General features: G+C 41.3%; 1 protein-coding gene across 14 annotated transcripts in view; it reads right to left on the bottom strand.

Moving 5' to 3' along the window:
- dnm1a (dynamin 1a) overlaps positions 1-17,150 on the bottom strand; it is a 51,078-nt gene extending 33,928 nt beyond the window's left edge. For 10 of the 14 annotated variants that reach the window (XM_087843738.1, XM_087843732.1, XM_087843736.1 and 7 more), the window contains exons 1-8: positions 16,746-17,148; positions 5,337-5,410; positions 3,939-4,088; positions 3,608-3,811; positions 3,356-3,454; positions 2,184-2,344; positions 1,935-2,077; positions 1,705-1,840 (exon numbers count right to left, since the gene is read on the bottom strand). In XM_087843738.1, the coding sequence (XP_087699864.1) occupies positions 1,705-1,840; positions 1,935-2,077; positions 2,184-2,344; positions 3,356-3,454; positions 3,608-3,811; positions 3,939-4,088; positions 5,337-5,410; positions 16,746-16,906 (1,128 nt within the window). In that variant the 5' untranslated portion in view covers positions 16,907-17,148. Of the gene's footprint in view, positions 1-1,704; positions 1,841-1,934; positions 2,078-2,183; positions 2,345-3,355; positions 3,455-3,607; positions 3,812-3,938; positions 4,089-5,336; positions 5,411-16,745 lie in introns of all 14 variants that reach the window. The other 4 variants (XM_087843733.1, XM_087843742.1, XM_087843740.1 and 1 more) reach the window with 2 other exon arrangements.
- Between the last annotated feature and the right edge of the window lie 435 nt (positions 17,151-17,585).

Genomic DNA, 17,585 nt, shown 5'->3' with positions numbered 1-17,585 from the left:
GAGGACAGGGAAGAAAAGCGGGGAAGAGAAAGGACGGGCATATTGTGAGAGAAAATTAACCAGACCAGAGGGAGCAAGCAAAGATCTAGAGGATTAATACAAGGTGAAAGGCGGACAGAGAAGGCAAGGGGAGGCTTTAAAAGTGGATGGAAATGGTGATGGGGTGAGAGAAACAGTGTGAGAGGTAAGGTGGGAGACGTCGGGGCGAAGAAGCTCAGGCACTTCCTTTTGGCGAGGAAAGCGGGACAATGAGGGGAGAAATGTCATGATTTAAAGAGACTGAGAGAAACTTGACTTTAGGACCTTTTTTCTGTCGACAGTGTCTAAAATACAGACACAGAATTATTACAAAGACAGTTCATCCAAAAATGAACTAGACTGTTTTGGAGTGAGTTGTCCATGTTTGGAGATCCAACTAAGAGCCACTTGCTTTTTGTTACATAGAGGTTTATTTTTAGCAATGTATCTTTTGATAAATCATGACCCAGCTCCTCAAAAACAAATGTACAAACCTTGTAGTGAGGAGACCTACTTTTCTTTCCCCCTAACAAACTTAATTTGCAGAACAAATGAAATATGCAGCTGACTAATCCAAAGTTATTTATTTGATTTACAGACTTGAGCCACTCTTCATTTGTTTAGATTTAGCTTACAAGGAGATTTTTAAAGTAGTCTTGAGTTCTCCAGGCTTTCTGAAGGTCTTCCACAGTTTTTCTTTGGCTGCTTTTTCAGTCCAGTCCTGACCCAGTCCGAGGGCCATTTTCAGAAGAATGTTTTTTGTTTTTGTTTGTTTGTTGAGCTGCTTAACACTGACCTATGAAACATTCAAGCACACATAATTAGTTCCCACGTCTAAAAACTTGCCATATCTCAGCATTGTGTGCAGTGTGGCTTAAAATTTTTTGAGGGAACTGGACAAGTGGAGTCTATCAGCTGATGAACAGAATCTAAAAGTCACGTCCTTAAGAAATAGGGGGGAAAAAAATCAAGTGAAGACATGACACAGGATGGCGAGGACCTACAGCCATCTCTAAAACACAGAAGAGACTCTGAACTTGCTGTAGTTGCATTTAAGCCATCAATCTGATTCTGGTCAAAACTGATCAAATTATAAATGCAGGAAAGTAAAGTCAGATTTTGATTCACCATCTGCAAAGCTTCTGAGTGGCTAATTTTTCAGCATGACAATGATCCAAAACACACTGCCAATACAGTAAAAGCATACCTGGATAGAAAAACACACAATGAAACACTGTCAGTCATGGATCGGGCTCCCCAGAGCCCGGACCATAACATTATTGAAGCAGTGTAGGATCAACATCCACAGAGCTTTTAATGTCCTTCAAGAAGCCTGAGTATGAATCCTGAATACTATAAGAAATTATAAGAACTCTTACCTTCATAAAGGTGATCATACCAAATATTGAATTTCTAATAAGATCATTAGAATCGGAGAAATCCCCTTGTTTTGCCTTATATACTTTATTTCTATGTATGTTTGCCCATGTTTTAAAACAAAGCCCTGAACCTATTTCCCATTTTCCTAGCATCACACACAAAAAGAGGTGTGGCTCAAGACTTTTGAACAGCACTGGATTTACACTGTACAATAACAAGTACAATATAATCGAAAGGTTTCTACGACACTAAACTGCCATATAAACCCTGTGCATAACTTCCTGACATCTCAAAACTGACACACACCTTGACCAGTTCAAAGGGGAAGCGTTCATGGAAGATGCGATTGATCCTGGCACCGCCCGACAGCTCGGCCGTGTCGATCTGGTCCCCAGAGCCCTCTATGCATTTTTCAAAATCCACCGAGAACTGCTGCACCATCCTACAGGAAAAGATGCAGATATTAACATTTCTCTGTGTGTGTGTGTGTGTGTGTGTGTGTGTGTGTGTGTGTGTGTGTGTGCGCTTTGTCTCACTGCAGAAGAGCCTTGGTTTTGCGAGACGGATCATCAGGTCTGAAGTTCTTGTACTCCTCCACCTCCTTTTCAATGGACAGAAGCTGACTCTGCAGCTTGGCCCGCAGATTCGGCAGGGTGTCCCGGATGTGGTTGGTCAGTTGCTGTGCAGGTCAAAGGTCAGAATATCAGAATAAGGTCACTGGAAAACTGAAATAGTGTTTTGGGAAAACATAGGAATGGGCTCACTACATTCACATGTTTACACACCTGATTGAGGACTTTTTGGAGGTAGGGAGTTCCCATGCGGTCAGCCAGGTGTCTGTATGCCGGGTGGGAGAGAAAGAACTTCCTCTCGGCAGCCATTGCAGCATTAATGTCCTTCTTTCCATCTATGTCCTTTTGGCTTCTATTCACCACACCGATGTAACCTGGACAAGCAGACAGAGAGCTCCACACTCACAGTAAACCCTAAAACACTGACAGATTTAGAGAAAACCATCCAACTCCTTTGATCGTTTCCTGACAGACTTGAAACAGGTATTGTAATTTGTCTGGAAGATAATACAGACTTGTGTTAGAGCAAAACTGAACTTTTCTGGGTTTTTATTTTCTACCCACGACCTCAGGTCTGAACAGCCCCTCCAAGGACCCAACTGTTTCACATGTGTTTAATAATGTTAAACCACATTTTAAGAGACCTCAGACCAAGAACTTAAAAGAATATAGACAGGAGAAGAGAAAACGGGAAAGAGGGATTTGCATAAAACCAGAAAGAAAGAAAGAATTCCTGGATGCGTTTCTTCTTTTAAGGCGTAGAGAGACAAAAAAAAAGAAGAAGTGCGGCGAAATAACCAGGAGAGGTTAGGTCACAAGGATCCTGTTTCACCTCCAGTTAAGCTTCCTCATGCATCACTCAGTTAAAAGCTGTTTCATGCTCTATAACTAAGGCAACTGTGAGCCAGCAGCCTTGTAAATGTGCATATCCACAGCGTTAGGGAGACGGGGAGAAAAAGAAGGGAGAGGGGGGGGAAAGTATAGAAAAAACAAAGGAAATGGAAAATATTCCAAAGCACATGCCTGGGTTTTAACCAAGTGCAAATGGAAAAGAAAAGCACCACATCAGCACATTGCAATAAAGGGCAGCTCACAAATTACATGCAAGTTATTTTCCAAGACAGTGTTTTTGCTTTTTTCTCTTTGCCCCTTCCCCTGCTTTTCCTTCCAGCTCTTCCTCTCTTTCACCCCTTTGTCTGTCTTTTGATTTCTTACACACTCTCCCACATCCCTGGGCCCTGTTTCTGTTCTTCGTTGCAGATGTTGGAAGAACTGAAAAGCTCTGAGTTACCACAAGGGGGAAACAGTGCGTCGTTGCGACCGACCTGAAGGAGACGGAAAAGGTGCTACTTTTTGTGTGAGCATGCTGTCGAGGTATTACGCACCTCTCCTGAGTGGAAGCAGCTTATTCTCCAGGATGTCTTTAGCATCGGTCCCCTCATCCATCAGGTCCAGCTTGGTGATCACACCGATGGTCCTTAAACCTGACCCAGTCACGCAAATTTATCAACAGTATTTCATTATGTGCATCTGTATAAAAATAACTAGGATGATACAAAGAGCAATTATAAATGAAACATCATTTCAAAGAGTTAAAAAAAACTCCTATTCGCTTCTTTACATGTGTGTAAACTGACCCTGAGGGTCGACCTCTTTGGCAATCTTTAAAGCGTCGGAGTTGGCCAGGTCAGAGTTGGCCGGGGAGACGGCCAGCATCAGACAGTTCTCCTTGGTGACAAACTGCATTAACATGTCTCTTATCTGAAATTCAATGTCAGCAGGCTGGTCGCCCACCGGCACCTTGGTCATCCCCGGCAGGTCCACAAGTGTCAGGTTCAGCACTGTGGGGGTAAAAAAAAAAAAGAAAGAAGAGAAAACACAAAGCCAATTCAAAACTATACTTATTGATGCTCTACACACAGATTAAATCTTCAGTGTGTGTGTGGAATAAAACTGCGTCAGCCTCACCGTGTGGAGAGTAAACACGCAGGTTGATGGGCACAGGGGAGATTCCCTTGTTGGCTCCAGTTGCGCGATCCGTCTCCGCCTCGATCTCCTGCCGGACCTCATCAAAATCGATAAACTTTTTACCCTTACAGTGCAGGAACTCGGCGTATTCTGGAAGAAACGGCAAAAAAGTGAGACACAAATGAAAGTAATGTGACAGAATATCAGAAGATCCGGTGAGGTGGATAGCAAAGACGGTAAACAGAGAGTTGAATCAAACACTTTTAACAAGATTTTTGTTCATGGGAAATTAAAGGTTTTTAAAGTCGATCATAGTCAACGACGCTCAGCTGCAAAGCGATGTGTCCTTGGATGAGACTTAAGACAGATAAAAACTGTTAGATAACTCAGTTAGAGCTTGGTTCATAAAGTAACAGTTGCTGTGACCGCGTATTGATTTTAGATTAACGCAAAGTAATTTATGATTGGCACCATGACTACGCTGTGAGAAAACACTCTCTGCTAGATCCTGAATCAATGTAACAACGTGTAACTATGGTAACGGGAGGATGTTGTCATTGCAAGTCTATAGAGATGAATGGCAAATGTGCACGGATGGTTTTTCTCTGAGGATAGGGGGACTTATTAGACTCCAGGAGGAGTCAGGGTTAGGTGGGTGATGGGAGAGTGGGTTAAAAGCTGTGCTACTTTCACAAGTGTTGTGTCTTTCCAGGAAGGCTCAGCAACAAATAATAAAATGATGTTATAACAGCTACATTTCAAACAAATAAAATAAATAAATAAAGGCCAAGAACGTGATGAGAGGAGACTGAAGGTTTGGCCAAGAATGAAGCTCCTGTGTCTGAAGAGAATAAAAAGGGATGTGGATATGGCAGCCTTTGGAATAGAAGTAAAATATTAAAGGCAGCTGGACTGGAAATTGAGACGCACTTAAAAAGACAGAAGTAAGTGAAAACCTTCCTTTTAGTCTTAAATGAAATAGACTGTGCCAGATGACAGACTTTGACAGATTTGTAAAATACTTGTCTTTTCTTGTTTTTATGACAGGTCGTGTAATAAATTCATTAAACACTGTATTATGTTTATACCTTTTACTTATTTCAAAGCATTAGACACAAGAAAACTACTGCAATCACCGTTACAGTAGCTCTCTGGCTTTTTCAGCGTCACTGGTTAATAAGAATAAATAGACTCAAATCAGCCATCTTTACCAAATGTATTCAGAGTGATGCACAGTTCCCAATAAAATGTCAAGACAGATTTCAAGATGTCAAGATTTCTGTACAAATAGCACGAACAGCTGTCTGATCAGCTGTAGATATCAAATATGAGTAACCAGTCAATGAAGCAGTCAAGATAAATCATTATGTAGTTTCAAAGGAATTTGGTGAGCTTTACCAGTGGGTGAGTTCATCAGCTGCAGGACCAGAGGACGGCGGGTCACAATGCCAGAGCCACGGGGAAGAAAATCCCTGCAACACAACAGATGGATGGCAGAGATGATGGTCAGTGAAAACAACCACAATGCAGCAGGGCTACAATAACAAAGTACAGTTACTGTGCCATCCTGATAATTTACTCCAAATATAAAAAGCAAACAAATCCATTCAGAAAAATGAAAGGTTGTGTCATCAATGATGTGACAGCAGCAGGAGAAAAGAACAGAGAAGAATCAGTAAATGAAAAATAATGAGGCCACCAGGCCACTTAGCTGTTTTCTGCAGGGATCCGTTTTGGGAGTGCATTCAATACAGCAGGAAATAAGTAATAAAATAGCAACAAAATACAGGTCAAGCTTCAGCTGATCCATCACTGATACATGTTGAATTATGTCTCAAATTAAAAACTCTTTCATTACCAGTTAGATCCTGTTCTAACTTTTAAATTAGTCGTATGAAATAAACTAAAATAGATTCAAACTGACATCTTCATGTTCCTCGTTTTGCCCTTCAGCAGGTCACTAAACCTGAGAAGCAGCAAATTGTCATGTTGAATAAAATGAAGTAATTTAAATTAAATTAAATTCATTCAGTTTACAGCTTGTAAGAACAGTGTTCGGAATATGATGGCAATGAGCAGCGAGCAGGTATTAAGTGAAAATCGAGTCAAATCAAGTTTCTTTGCTTTTAATAAAACAGCTGCATCGTGTGAGAAAGAATATGCTAACTGGAGTGTGCACGCGCTCATTAGCTGTGATTAGTGGCCCTTGTATAGTCCAAAGATGACTGCCTCAAGTGTGATGACCAAACCCTAAATAAGGAGCGAAGACGGCTGGTTTGTTTATGTTTATGCCATACTACAGCCACAGACAGAAAAAAAGCTCATTGGCTAATGCCTTTTGATTGACAAGTTTGAACAAGCAGGCGTCCTGGGTTTTTTTTATCTCATGTGATCGTCCATTCTGAAACAAGGTATGATCAAGATTTACAACACAGATTTAATGTTTTATTCAGTATGACCCCAAATGAGTGAGTGACTCCATAAAGTCTGCAGCAAGTTGTTTACAAAGGTTAAGACAGAGTCATTTTCCCATAGATCTCTATAGGATGGGAAGACTTTTTATTGCAACCACAGCTATTGCCATCTGGTGGCTTACAGACAGATTGCAGGTTTCCAAGAGTTGGATTACTATTCTGACCAATATTTAACAGTTGCCACTCACCACTATGATTCGTTGAATAGGCGGTGCCTTCATGGAACCGTTTAGAGTTTAGTTTCGTGTGTTTTGACACTTTTAATTTTTTAAAGAATCAGTATATTTTAACCAAAAACCACCAAAACATGACTAATGAACATCACAGCTAAATCATGTGAATGGTGACAAATTAAGAATGAAACAGGTGTTTGATATGCTTATTTCTGCTGCTTATTTCTGATTATTGCATTGAGGTATTAACTGTATGTGTCCATGCAAATGAATGTGTTGTGCATACAGCTACTGACACTGATTGTGTGTGTCTGGGCTGTAAAGCAGCTCATCCAGATGCCTGCCTGCCGGACAGCTATGCTTTCCATTGCACAAGATCTCTTTTTTCCTGGAGCTATTCAGATGCAGCGTCAGCGTCAGCTCACCTCTTACACCCTGTGCCCCTCAGCTGATGTGACACCAATATCTCAGCGATGCGAGGTTTTCTTGTTTTCTCTCCAACAGTTTCAAGTGAACCTTACTTGTAGTCACCTCAGCTTAATGACAGAAATGCAATCAAGCTACAAAACGTTTTCAATTTGCACAATGCAAAGACAAACTGTTCAGTATCTGATGAGAGAGCTCAACACTGGGCAACTGAATGTAACATTCATAAGAAATAGATGAGGTCTCTGTTTGAACCTGAGGCAAAGCCTGAGGCAGCTCGGAGTCATGAGATGAGAGTTAATCAGGTCTGAGCTGTGTTCTCTGACGAATTCACCGATCTGATGTGAAAGTTGGTGAGCACAGTGGGAAGTCTGTCAAAAAGCACATAAGGATGTTACACTGAGATATCATTAGTCTGATCTGTCTGTGCTTAAACTGCTGTAAGTATCTGCCTACCAGCACCTTTAAGCTCAATAATGAACATTTTCCTGTTAATTGTTCTTCTTGTTCTCTTCTTACGACTTGGAACTGGCCAAGAAGCAGTCTGCTACACAACAGCATAATACTATAAGAGAACAAGCAAGAAATTGGTAGTGAGATACTCTCAAATTGATCCAAAAACTTAAAAAAAACAGATAATACAGGATTTCTAACTTGAAGAAAGTGTCCCTTTCTGAAAGACCGAACCGTGTGATATAATCTCATAAATCCTATAACTCCAGGTTGCTGAGTTGTGCAGATATTAATCCAGCACATCTCTTAGACCACGATCAGCAAGCTTTGATTATCAACGACTATCAACAAAGACATGTAAAATCTGTTTGCTTATTAGCAACAGCTGCTACTCTGAACCCAGCAGCAGCAGAGCGCTTTATTCTGAGCGCTGTTTCAGAGCCAGCGCTGTTCTGTTGGTGCCTGCAGAACAAAGCAAACCAGATCTCTCATCATCCACTGTTTGTGTGTCTGTCCTTTCTTCTACCTGCCCAGCAGACAGATGGTCTTGACTGCGGGTCTTCCTCTCGCTTCACTGCCAAACATCCATATTTCCTCTGCATTGCCAAGGAAACGGTCATACCCCTGAAAACACCATCAACATCCTCATTTCTTAATTGCTCATCACCTAATGTCTTCTTCAGAGAGGATGCCAGCTCCACCTACCCCCAACCCTCCTCAGATACATCCCCCACAGTGAGGTGAGGGACCGGAAACAGTCATGGTTGTGTGACTGCCAAATGTACTGAAATAATCACCACAGCACACTTTTTAAAAAAAGAAAAATGAACAAACAAAGCTGACACAAGATGATTTGTTTTGACGACACAAAGAGACATACAGAGAAACACGCTGTCTGTATTTAGGTACATTAAATATCTTCTGCAAGCACTCACACACAGTATAAGTGCACTGAGCACTTTGAGTCCTAACCATTGTATCTGGGAAATGCATTATTGGTAATATTCTTCATTTGCATAGATTGATGAATGAACCTATTGAACAATCCGTGTGAGCAGTAGGCAGCAGGAAGACATACACCCTTACAATCATGTAAAGAAAGAAAGTACACCCTCATTTGACTCTAAGGTTTCTTGTATCAGGACATAATAAGAAAATCACCCGGTCCTTAGCAGGTTCTAAGATTACTTAAATAGAACCTGACCTGAACAACAACATATGCTATAATACACTGCGTCATTATCTAGTTAATAGAATCCAAGCCAAAACAAAGAAGCATTCCTGTGAAAAACTACATAGACACAATGATTCAAAAGCTTGCAGAACCAGCTTTACTTTATCTATTCTTTATCACTTTATCAGTCTCTCACATTGTTGTGCAGTGAGTTTGGCCATTGCAAATACTTGATTCTTTTCTTTTTTTTTTAGCCATTCTGTTGGAGATTTTCTTGCTTGCTTGGGATCATCGTCCAGTTTCATCACCCAAGTTCAGCGTAGCTTTAGCTCTCAGACAGACGGCCTCACATCTGACCCTAAAATACTTTTGTAAAGCCAGGAGTTCATGGTCAATCCAGTGACTGCAAGGTGACCGGGTCCTGTGATCATCATCATCATCATGTCTCCACTGTGTTTGACAGCTTGTATGAAGTGGTTGTGCTGGTGTGCTGTGATTGCTTTTTGCCAAACACAGTACTGCGCATTACAACTCCAACGCTCTGCATTATGACCAAACATCTCCCCTCACAGGAGTCTTGTGGATTTTTCAGATGCAACGTTGCAAATCTAAGCTGTGCAGCCATGTTCTTCTTAAAGATAAGAGGATTTTTCCTTCCTTCCAAACAAAACTTGTTCACTTTTTTCTAATTGTACTTTCATGTACTTTAAGATTTAACATGCTAACTGAGGCCTGAAGATCCTGAGAAGTCGCTGTAAGGGTGTTTACAGTTTCACGCTGACCTTGGAGGACATCCACTCCTGGAAGGACTGACAGCTGTCTTGAAAGTTTTCCATTTGAATAATCCTTCTTGCTGTAGCATGATGGACATAGATTTGTTTGGAAATAGCCTTTTAACCATTCCAAGACTGATGGGCAGCAACGGCTGCTAATCATGTACATTTAATTATCAGCACCTAGCTGCTGTTTACCTTTTTAAATGAACGAATAAACAAAGAATTAAATAATATGTCAGTATTTTTATTCATCAGATGACCCGATATGTCAAACATTGGACTCGAAAGAAGCCATGCTTTCTTTTTAAATGACTGTATATGAAACTAATGTGTCGTGTTGGATGCATATGGCCATTTTGAGTTATTTTGCACTCACCCTTAATTTTTTCGTCAAGTGACTTTATGAAAAACACAAAATTAGCCCCCAGTATGTAGTGCTCTGCACCAAATTACAGCAGTTCTAAATCTGCATTTCCCTCTGTGTAGATATACCTCATATATATTGTAGGATACCATAAAACCATCAAAACTAATCAGTTGTGAGCACAGTGAAAAGAGGAGGAAGGTGCTTGAGCATGTGTGAAGCATGTGTGTCTCCTGCAGCTGCAGCAACTCAAAGCAGATTAAACAAACTGATGTATTTTTAGGTTCCAAAACATTTAAAGAAAAGAACCTGATAGATTTGACTTTTGGAGGCACTCGGGCTAAGCCTCCATCACTTGATGTTGTGCACAAACACACAAAAACACGCCTACGCAGCTAGTAAGCGCCAGCTGCTGTGGAGTAGTGACTCACAGCTTTTTGTAATAAAGTCTACCCTCTCAGTGGTGTACAAATAAATGCCAGGACGAGTGCACACATGCACACAGACTGTCTTATTCCCTCGTGTAGACCTGACTGTCTTAATCAGTACAAAGAGCTCCACTTTAAAGAAATCTTACATAATAATTAAACAGTATGCCCAACAGTACGTCAACAACTGCAGCCCCCAGGATGGAGTATTTGGTATTCACCCAGGATGGGTTTGCCTTATATATGTTTTAGATACTCTCTATAAGACACTGTAATATTCCCAACAACTCCAGCTCAGTATGCAGCTCTGTTGCTCTCAGCATGTGCGTCACCTCACTTCCGATTCCCAGACACAGTCAGACACTGAGCCTCATCTAATCCCGCTCTAATGCGTGCAGCATTACGAGTCCTGACAGCGGTGCACCAGCACAAACAGGCAATTTTCCCTCCCGGCAGCGTTTGTGCTTTGGCAGAAGGACACTGTTTTTACTGGTGAATAATGGACACACACGTGCACACATATTCCCATAAACCACACTGGAAGGTGGAGCCAATGAAAGGGCGTTTGTTGGATATGTGGGCATCGAGATTAGACCGGAGCCAATGGGAGAATGTGTTGGAGGCGAGCTCCGGCCCAAACAGAGATTAGTGGTAATCCTCTGTAGCAGTATCAGAACGAATGATGTCCTCTCTTCTCTCCGTCTCTCCAACTGCTTCCCCACTCCTACTATGCCCACACTTTCTTCTGTTTCTACACTTTAACTCGCTCTTTAAGGCATATTTTATTACTGCATTTAAGTCCAATAAATGCCTCATGATTTCCTTAGAAGTTTCCTTGAAACAACATTTTTATTTGGTACTAAATGGAGCTGAGGTATTGTTTCAATTTGAATTTACTAAACACTATCTGTTTCCAGCTTCTCATCTGTGAGGATTTCCCACTTTTATTTGCTTTATCTGGAAGATTTATCAAACAAAATAAGACATTTTGACCAAACAATTAATCGGTTAATAAAAAACATGTCATGTAAAGTTGTAACTAATGAAAAAAATTATTCCGAAAGTCTTGTGTTGCTTCTTTATTTACCAATGTCTGAATACAGTTTATTTTTACCTAGCTAGTACTGTGCCGGACCCCAATTTTACTTCAGAACTGCCGTCATTCTTCATGGCAGAGATTCAGCGACTCTCTGGAAACATTCCTCAGAGATTTAGGTCCATATTGACATGATAGCATCTCACGGTTGCTGCAGATTTGTCAGCTGCACATCCATGATGTAAATCATGTCATGCAATCCATTCATAAAGGACATGGTCAGCAATAATACTACCTGCAGGGTTTATATGATGCTCAATGGCTACTAAGAGCCCCAGGGTGTTCCTAGAAAATATCCCCTACACCATCACACCACCACCACGAGCATGAACCATTGATGAAGGGCAGGGTGGATCTATGCTACAACACCAAATTCTGACCCTACCATGTGAATGCTACAGCAGAAATCTGATTAGATCAGACAAAGTTTTCCCCAGTCTTCTGATGTCCAAATTTGGTGAGCCTATATGAATCATAGCCTCAATTTCATGTTTTTAGCTGACACCAAATCACCTTTCTTCCCCACTTTGATGTTCAGTTTAAACTTCAGCGGCTCATCTTAACCCTGTCTACACACCAAAATGCAATGTGATTGTCTGATTAGACCTTTGTGTTAAGAAGCTGTTGAACAGGTTAATCTAATAAAGTGTCCAGTGAGTGTAAATAGATGGAAAATTAGCAGATATCAATTTAAACCAAGAAGAACGATCTTGCTTGTTATATTTGTTCGACCGTCAAATCCCTCAAGTCTCTGCTTTCTTTACTAGTCTATTTCACTCAGAATCATGCAAGACGTTAACACTAAAGGAAAAGTAAAGTAAAATGTTACCACTTGATTAATTAGAGCATTTACGAACTCTACAAGTCTAACTTTGCTGATCACATCCAATGGAATCAAAGAAAAAGATTCACGTTTTAGGCATGAGACTCACTCACATAATTCTTCATAAGCAATTTATTAAGTTAGGCCTCTACATCCCTCCCACCACCTCCCACTGGGGTTTGATTTGAACATAGTAAAGGCTTTAATCTAGTGACAGGATAATATCCTGCTGCTGCTCATCAGAACACTTTACACCCTTTCAGTGTTATGTAACATGTGGAAACAGGTATGTATCTTAAACCCTATGCTGGGGTTAACCCTCTCAGGCTCAAATTAACTCTTTTGTTGCTAATGCACAACCAAGTCCTGCAGTGGTACTTCTGAGTAAAAAAAGTAAAATATGTATGTGGGGTAATCAGGTTGTTAGTTTTTAACTGTTGCAAATCGGCAACGCCTGCCTCGAGAGGGTTAAAACAGTGATGGCAGCAGGGAGAGAAAAAAAAACACTTATGTTGGAGTTTTATGTTACTGGGCTATTCCAGTGCTCACAGCCTGCACTGATAACAAAACACCTGACACACCTCAGCAAACAACAATCTTTGGGCTTCGGTGCATAAAAGGCAAACATTCCTATTATCACCATTTTCTCACCACTCATCTCCTAAATATATGACTCATTACACCTTAGGCAATCCTAAGAAAGACTGCGGGACATCTCCTGGCCTGTTTCAATACAAGCATGAATCCTCTGCTAAAAAAAAAAAAAGCTATTGTTTCTATAATCCACTGACTGGCCCCTTTTAATCTTCCTATAATGACATGACTATAATACACGAAGAGCTGAAGAGCAACCCTCACTTCCAATGATAAAATCAGCATTTGGCTTTTTCCAGAGGAATCAGTCAAAGAGCTGTCCGTGGTGCTGAAACTGAGCAAACCTTGCAGCTAAGCCCTTGCAAACATCATTCACAGCAACTACCAAGCTCTCCTGATAAACTCAACATACTGATCTTGAACATCCTGGTTATTTTCTGTAATAGCTTTCTATGCCATCCTATGTGGATTTGTCCCATCAGCAGAGTCATCCGACTAACAATGAATTCAGTAAGAAAATTTCATTTTACTGAAAGAAATCTGCAGCACACAGCTGCTGCTTTTCCCTTTGAGTGACTGTTTTTCCTTTGACTTTCTAAATCACCTCATTGTGTTTTCCTCCAACGTTCAGTGTACGAACTGTTTTTCTCCCTTTAACATAAATGCTACGCTACACATGTAACAATAGTGGATTTACCCCCACCTTCACGGTTACTGGGTACTAACAGGTCTCACTCAGCTGGCACTGCAAGTGTTTGGCAACGAAGACGAGTAGAGCTCTCTTGCTTTGTCTGAGATAATTAGACCTGTGGGAGCCTTAATTACTGACTGGGAAACAGCCCCAAATGAGAAAGAGCGGATGAGCTCAAATTCATATTCATAATCATGTCTTGTTTACTGCCAGACAGGCAAGCCAACGATTTGGCCGGGTCAACATGGAGAGAAATAAATCTGCAGAAGGCCAGATAGCTCATTTATTGTCAGTTAAAAGACAAACATTAAACCATTTTTTACTGCAGATCAAATACCCTCTACAGTGGCATCTATCAGTTTCATCTGTTTCATCACTGTTTGTTGCCATAAAGTCATATCGAAGTAAGTTTTCCATTTATTGGTTTAAAGAGGAAAAGTAAACAGAAGCAGTTCCATCTACTTTAGTCGTGACAAGAAAATGGTTGGTGATGAAAGAAGCGATTAAAGAGGAATACTTCAAAATACAAACGCATTGTGACTGTGCATCTTGATTTGTGCTGGCATGGTGCGTTAGTGTGTTTGTTATGATCATGTTTTTAGTTTAACCTCACTGCCAAGTAGAACTTCAATTTAGAGATTCATGAGTTGGGGAATCAGAGTTTAAACTGAGAGGAGACACACTGAACTGTAAGAAGCACCGTGAGCAATAACAGTAAAGGACAGACGATAAAGACAAACAGGTAGGTTTGATTACTGCTCCTGTGCTCTTGTGAGGTTAGGACAGAATATCTCACACCTACCAGACATGTAGCATCACCAAATCAAAATCTAATCCACCAGTGAGGAAAACTGTCTCTCAAACGCTTTTTGAAAGCATTTCTTTAACTGTGTAGTTGTTAGTTTTAACCTAAATCCTTTAACAGCTACATAGAAAAAGCTGTTTGTTTATGATCACAAGGGTCGAATGAACCTGTTCACTTATCTATCTCCCATTCGTGTTCTCTCTTTCGCCCTAAAATGACATCCAGTTCAGCTGAGCAACAGACAAGCTGTAAACAGCCATTAAACTGATGCAGCAGTTTTCTGTATGTTGTTATTGGCTGTCTGGGATAACCATAAAAGACACATTGGAGATGGGGTTGGGCAGTTTGAACAAGGAATAAAATCAATAGCACCCTGTTTGTTTTTATTGACATAAGAATTATGAAATAGAAGCAGTTTAATGAAAGCTGGACTTTCTGCAAGGCACCAACACAATTCACTATTAGAGACGGGGAAATAGAAAAAAGAGAAGCTGTGGCACGTGTAAATGCAGCGTATTGAAAAAATGTGTTTAGTCAGAAAACACAATGGGTCAGTGCGGGAGGTGAAGCAGAGGACGATCAGGAGGATGGGAGAGCCTGAGCTACGTCACTGCAGCTGGACGAGGAAAGCTGGCAGGCTAAAAACGCAGCAGGCCACAAATTTTCACGAGACGCCAAAGACCGCAGTTTCTACAAATCACCCGCTTGGCATTGAAATCCACCACCTTTGTGTAATAAAGTTTAAAATCTCATCATTTGTCTAAACCATTGCTCCTTTGGGTAAAATAGCATAATACGGCACAAAGCTGTTTCTATGACAACAGATGCGTGAATGCAGCACAGCGTGGTCCAATTGTGAGGGTGAAGAGATCAATTTAATAGCTATTACTGGGAATAAAAAGGCTCAAAAGCGAGGAGTTACATTAGTAATAAGATGCCAGTAGCAGATATGAATGTTTAGCTCACTTTAACTTAATGTGCTTTTCATTCCAGACTTTTATTCTGAAATTTGGGGTAAGTTTGCAGGTAGATTTGCCAGAAATAAAATGTTCATTCAAACAGTGCACTTACTATAATCTACATCAGCGGTTTCTTGTTGTATTGTGTTGTGTAGCTGTCGATGCTTTGCAGTATACTAGTGTCAGCACCGGTTGCTTTTGTACTGTTATTTTACTGTTCCAACTGTAATCTCCATATATAACTGCATGTTCTCACCTTTATTCAGAAACATCTGAACGTTTTTGTAATGAATTCCTTTATTTTTACAGCAGGTACGGTGTAGAGTACACTTACGGGTAAACAGCAGATCAGCCTCACCTACTACCATTTAAGATGGGGATTATAGAGGCCATGTGGTGAACTAGGTAGACCTACAGAGCTATGGCTAACAGATGGATCCTTTCCTTCTGTGTCCAGTGGGATAGATGGTATTTTGTCTTGGAATACCAAGGCCTTGTTGAATGTTGGGGTGAGCTGGCTCGGAGCCACAGTGTGCATACACTATGCCCTTGCTTAAGCAGGAAATACTGCTGAATCACACAGTGTATGTGTGTGTGTGTGGGGCGCATCTTTGAACCCATTAAAAAAAATCTTCAGATCCAGCGAAATACAAGAAAGCAGGAGCAGACTGACAGATAGAAGCACCATCAGTGCTGTCTGCATGCAGTAAGCTTCATTTAAAGCATTATAAGCACGGGCAGACAGATGGATGAGCTGAGCTGGAAGGGCTCAAAGCTCAGGTGGACTCTCATTCTGTGTGTGTGTGTGTGTGTGTGTGTGTGTGTGTGTGTGTGTGTGTGTGTGTGTGTGTGTGTGTGTGTGTGTGTGTGTGTGTGCAAGGTCACACAGCAGCCTTGCATACTCCAGATTCTGTTCCCTTCCTGTGTTTTGTATCATCAGCACAGCAGTTGTGGCAGAATGAAAAAGCCTTGCATGTTTGCGAGGCTAAAGCCTCTTCACTGACACATACACACAGCGGGCATCATCCTGCACCCTTCCCTGCTCAGGATTAAATAGCCTTTGGGCAACAAAATGGGAGCCTTGCTACAGAAACAACACCTCCACCAAGCAAGCTGTGACAGTGCATGCTGCACAGGAAGTCAGCTTCCAAACTAACCCTACCTTTGTCACAGATGTCAGTGGAGTTACAATGAAAATTTTCCTTTAACCGAAGTCGTTCAACAACAAATCGGGCACGTTTGAAAACTTACATCGAGCACGAGGATCATAACAAGATCATAGTAACTTGAATATGTGGTTCTTGAATGCATCACAAGGTAGTTAACAGATAAACTACTCTAGGGATTTATGAAGGCCTAACAAAATAATCTGCCTCACGGTGTGCTCGAGGCTTTAAAACGACAGAAAGTGCGTTGAATGCGCGTTTAATTTGAAGCTTTCGGGTCTAAGTGAAGGCTTTGTGTATTTAAACCTGGCCGGGGGGGATGGGGACTTAGATGTAAGAGCTCCTTCTTGCGCGGTGTATCGGAGGCGCGCCAGCATCCACTACAGCCTGGAAAAGCCTACTTACTTCCCGACGAAGTTCTCCAGCACCGAGCTCTTCCCGGCGCTCTGTCCTCCCACCACGGCGATCTGCGGCAGGTCCAGGTTTGCGTTTTGCCCAATGGCCGAGAAAGCATCCTGCATGCGGTTCACCAGAGGAATCAAATCCTCCATTCCCCGGTTCCCCATCTTTGCGAGAGGATGATGGACTAGCTTCCTTGACAGAACAGGGACGGATCTATGGCTTTATCTTCCTCTGCGCCCCTCCTCGCCCCCTCAGAGCGTTCAGAGGGCGTTCTAGTCTGCGCGCACTCGCCGGCTCACTTCTCGCTCTGCTTCCTCATTTACGGTGCTCTTCGGTGTGTCAGATCATCTCAAACCAGCACTCTCTCCAACACTCTCCTCTCCAAGCACCGCAGGGGGGAGGAGGAGAAGGATGAGCTCTTGTATTTTACCAGGAGATCCCTGCAGTACTCCACACCCATCGCTAGGTGGTGACACTGGTAGATTTCTCTCGCATAAATAATTTGCAACCTGAAAACAAAAAAACAGAGTATTTTTCATATTAAAATAAATGTTTTTTAACTCACCTGAGCGAATTTGAATGCCCTTTTATATTTATGTTGTGTTTAAATTTGTGATTGCTCTCAGTTTCAATTATGAAAATGTACATTTTATTACCTTATTTTTTGACACTTCATTAAATATAATGATATTAATAATAACAACAACTTTATTTGTGCAGCTCTTTTTAACATACAGTTACAAAATGCTTCAGTGGTTGGTTACAATCACACATTAAGTATACATTTACACAATTAAACACACAAACACATGACTGCATAAACACATATTAGAAGAACAAGAG

This window comes from Neolamprologus brichardi, chromosome 7, assembly GCF_056152115.1.
Source record: "Neolamprologus brichardi isolate AB-2024 chromosome 7, ASM5615211v1, whole genome shotgun sequence".
Classification (NCBI taxonomy): Eukaryota; Metazoa; Chordata; class Actinopteri; order Cichliformes; family Cichlidae; genus Neolamprologus; species Neolamprologus brichardi.
Note: the sequence above shows the minus strand (reverse complement) of the source record. Positions and strands in the feature narration are given on the sequence as shown.